The sequence below is a fragment of the Salpingoeca rosetta genome, assembly GCF_000188695.1.
Source record: "Salpingoeca rosetta unplaced genomic scaffold supercont1.22, whole genome shotgun sequence".
Classification (NCBI taxonomy): Eukaryota; class Choanoflagellata; order Craspedida; family Salpingoecidae; genus Salpingoeca; species Salpingoeca rosetta.
In genome coordinates, this window is record NW_004754912.1 from 920,772 (window position 1) to 924,683 (window position 3,912).

At 59.3% G+C, this 3,912-nt stretch overlaps 1 protein-coding gene across 1 annotated transcript in view; it reads right to left on the reverse strand.

Moving 5' to 3' along the window:
* Positions 1-41: 41 nt before the first annotated feature.
* PTSG_07442 (uncharacterized protein) overlaps positions 42-3,912 on the reverse strand; it is a gene marked incomplete at its 3' end in the record, with an annotated part of 9,251 nt that continues 5,380 nt past the window's right edge. Inside the window, exons 13-14 of the mRNA XM_004990889.1 lie at positions 1,425-3,812; positions 42-1,205 (exon numbers count right to left, since the gene is read on the reverse strand). Coding sequence (XP_004990946.1) covers positions 42-1,205; positions 1,425-3,812 — 3,552 coding nt within the window. The remainder of the gene's footprint in view (positions 1,206-1,424; positions 3,813-3,912) is intronic.

Genomic DNA, 3,912 nt, shown 5'->3' on the forward strand with positions numbered 1-3,912 from the left:
AAACAGGTCCGTGGGCGCCAGCGACGCAACACGCACACGTGTCACGACAATGCCCGTGGCGTTGGCAATGTCTGCCTCAATGCGCGCGTCACGTTCTGGTACTCGGGCGATTTCGTGTTGAAAAACGCGTCTTCAAATGGCAGCGGTAGCTCGATGCCCGTCAGCTGTGTCGTCAGCGCCTCCGCAGCCACAAGCGCAAACTGGAACTCGAGCACAAACTCCTGTGACGCCACGTTGCCGTACGGGTCCTGGACGCTGTTCAGAGTCACGCGCGCCGAGCGGCCGCTCACGTCATCCCACGCGAACCCGCGCACCAGGGACATAGTGATGCGGCGGCCCTCGCACACCATCACCATGTCGTCGTTCGCAAACACTTCGTCCAGCCCGTCAATGGTCATCTGCACCTCAAACCAGAACGGCTTTGCGCACTGCACGTCCTCGTCAAACTCAAACGCAATCTCGTCCCCGGGTGAGTACTCCCCGTCCGCTGGCTCCGGGTACCCCAGGACCTGTGGCGCCGACCGGTCAATCACGCCCGTTGCTGTCGAAGAGTACTGCTCGTCAATGCCATCCGGCACCTCGTTGATCGACGCCGTGCACTGCGCGCGAATGCGCAGCTCGTAGTCGCCGTCCGTGATGCCGGACACGTCCCAGTAGATGGTCACGTAACCGTACTCATTCTCCATCAGTCGCAGGTCCAGCGTATTGCCGTCAATGTCACGCGCCAACAGCCACACGGAGGAGGCGGCGGGCTTGTACTCGACGTACACGCCCTCAAGCCTGTCGTCTTCTGTCCACTTGCGGTTTGCAAAGTCCGAGTTGAACGCAACGATGCGCAGCTCGCCAGGGTGGGAGGTTTGCTCGTCCACAGCTTGGTTCACCTCAAACGTCTCCGTCTCGCCAATCGAGCCCACCAGCTCAACAGGACTGCATGGCTGCAGGAACTCGGCCTCCAGGTACACATATTGGACAGTGGTCACTTCATCGGTTGTGTAGCCGTTGTCGGGGTGCCTGTCTGCCTCGCACAGGGATCGCCAGCCAACAGCAACGGGATCATATGAATAGAGACTTGGTCCACGAAGAAGTGAGATTGTCACGTGGCGCGCGCCAACTGCAAAGCCCTCAAAGTCGATGGGGTGTGTCAGCGGATGGCCATCCACCATGATCGTCAGGCCGTCCTGGTTCGCACCGTTCAAGGTGAAGAGCTGTCCATGTGCAACGATACATCAACATCGCCACAAACAAGAACGCGCATACTGAGGTGAGCAGAAAGTTAACCACACAAAGGTGAAGCAGCAGCACATACAAGCGCACGTAGGGATCCAACTCAACACAAGCAGAAGTATCGACGCACACACACACACCATACGCACAACACCCACGTTCAAGTCGGTCACACACATATATATACATACGACACCCACGTTAAAGTCAGTGGCGACAGGACCGTCATTGGTGAGCAAGAGCTCGAACACAGCCGGCTCATTGGGTAAGACAGGTGCAGCAGGTTGCTTGAGAATGCTGATCCGTGGGTTCTCCAAGGCAATGGTGTTGTTCTCGGGCGGGCAGGATGACTGGCCAGAGGTGGTGTGAAACACCAGCGTGCCAAAGTCAGGGTGCACGTACACCTCAACATCGAACACATCCAGTGGATCAGCGTCACCAAGTTCAAACCCAGCGCTGCTCTCCTTCGCATAGCCTTCCTCCGTTTCCCTGCTCGTCTCCACCTCCGCCAGCCCCAACGCCGTGACGGAGAAATCAGCCCCGCCAGTGCTGGATGAAATGTCAAAGCTCACGGTGCCACCGCCCTCAAAGCTGCTCATGCTCTTGGACGATGACACAACGCTCTTGTGGTTGCTGTAGTCAAAGGAGAAGGAGTAGAGGGACCCCCCACCAGCAAACTTGATGGCGCTAATCTCTCGCAACGTGGCCTGATCTTCGCCAGTCGTGTCTGTGCCATCCAGGTTCTTGGCGTTGTCGATGTTGTCGTTGGGTGCGAACGCAATGCTCCTGTTCACCTTGCCCTGGATCGGGTTCGCGTTTTCGTTGGTCAGGTACTTGCCCGCCGTCCACAGCGACTGCACCTTCTCCAGCGTGCCACTGGCAGCGCTGTTGCGCACGTTGCGGTTCCGCTGCAGGTTGTCGTTCCACGCACTGATCGCCAACTCTAGCTCGTCCTTCAGCTGCTGCAGATCGGCGAGGTTGTCACCGTCGTCATCATCCGAGGCCTCCGCCTCCGCAATCGATGCAATTGTCGCTTCGAGCCTCTCCTCAAGCTCCGGTAGCTCCTTGCTTTCAATCTCAAACACAGACAGCCATGTCATGACCTGTTCGTTGGCCTCCGGGTCCAGCGACCACGTCGTGGTCAGAGAGCGGTTCACGCTGCACGTCGTGGTATTGAACGAGATTACATCCGTATCCAGGAAGACGACGTTGAGTGCCGGCACGAGGAACATGTCTGACTTCTCACCGGCAAGCATCGGGTCGTCGCTCGTCGTCACGTCAATTGTAAACGACCACACCTGCTCCCGGTTGAAGTTGTCGTCGGGCGATTGTCCGCCAAACAGGTTGGTCGTCTCCGTTTGAAAGGTGTACGGCGTCGACTTGACGCTCACGAGGTTGATGCAGTTGTAAGCGGCGATGGCACCCGTGCACAGGTCAAGCTCGGCTTCCGTTTTGTATGGCGCAACGTCAACACCAAGCTGAAATCCACCAAACGCCTCATATGTCTTGCTGTGGAAGCGGAAGTTGGCAAACATGCTGGAGTACGAGGCCGTGGACAGACCGCCCGGCGGGTCCTGCACCACCAGCAGCGGCTTGTAGCGCGGGAAGGGAACCGAGCCAGATGCACCGCGCGCTTGCTGTCCAGTCACCACCACCTTTTTGTACAGGATGACCGGGTCGTACGGCAGCACATGCATGCTCACACGAAACTGTTTCGTGTATGGGTGTTCCGGGTCAACGGCCTCGGAGTTCAGCTCCGGACCGCCAGTCAGCAGTCGCAGCGTGGCATGCGCGTTGCTCTGCTCTGTGCCCGCGGCCGTGACCACCTCGTCCAGGTCTAGATCGAGCTCGCACTCGTTGTAGCACACCTGGAGCAGCTCCCGCTGCGTCGCTGTCACGCCGACGGCCTGGTTGGCGGTTGTTGGGGACTCGCCAAGCAGGTTCTGCACCGTCACGCTGCCCTCAACAATGTCGCACGAGGCGACACCGGAGCCAAACTCCTCAATGGCCTTGACGGTGGCGATCGTCTCAGTGCGTTGCTGCATGACGATGAAATCAGTGTCGTCAGAGTACGAGCAAGAGTGCGCCACAGTTGGTGTGAAGGACACGCTCAGCGTCGGCTGTGGATGGTACTCAAAGCGAACGGTTGTCTCGTCATCCTCGCTGTCTTCCGCGTTGCGCAGGTCCGCATACTGCGAGCGTGAGGTGCCCAGCGTGGAGCTGAAGTAGCGCGTGATTTCCTCCCGCACCTCGCCCGACCGCACAACACGCGCAAGCCGCACGGTGATGATCTGGGCAGGCAGCGTCCATGTGGAGGTGCGGCTGGACGTCTGCTCCGTGCGCACCCACGTCGGGCAGTTGTCGTAGCGGAACTCAAGCACGCTTCGGCCAAGCGTACGATTGCACAGGCCGCCGGCCACGTCCACCACCACGGTGTCCACGGTGGTGTCCTGAAAGTCGACGTCCTTCCACTCCTTGCCGTCCAGCACATCGTAGTATGGGATGCGCGTGTCCAGGCCTGAGGACGTGTCTGTGCCGATGTAGAAGCCCGATGGGGCATTGGGCGCGCCGGATGTGTACTCCAGGCGCTGGAAGGAGTGCGATGAGTTGCCGTAGCTGACGATGACGTAGACCGAAGGAGCCAATCACAGCGCAGCCGAGGTAGCGAGCCCTGCGAATCCGTGGTGG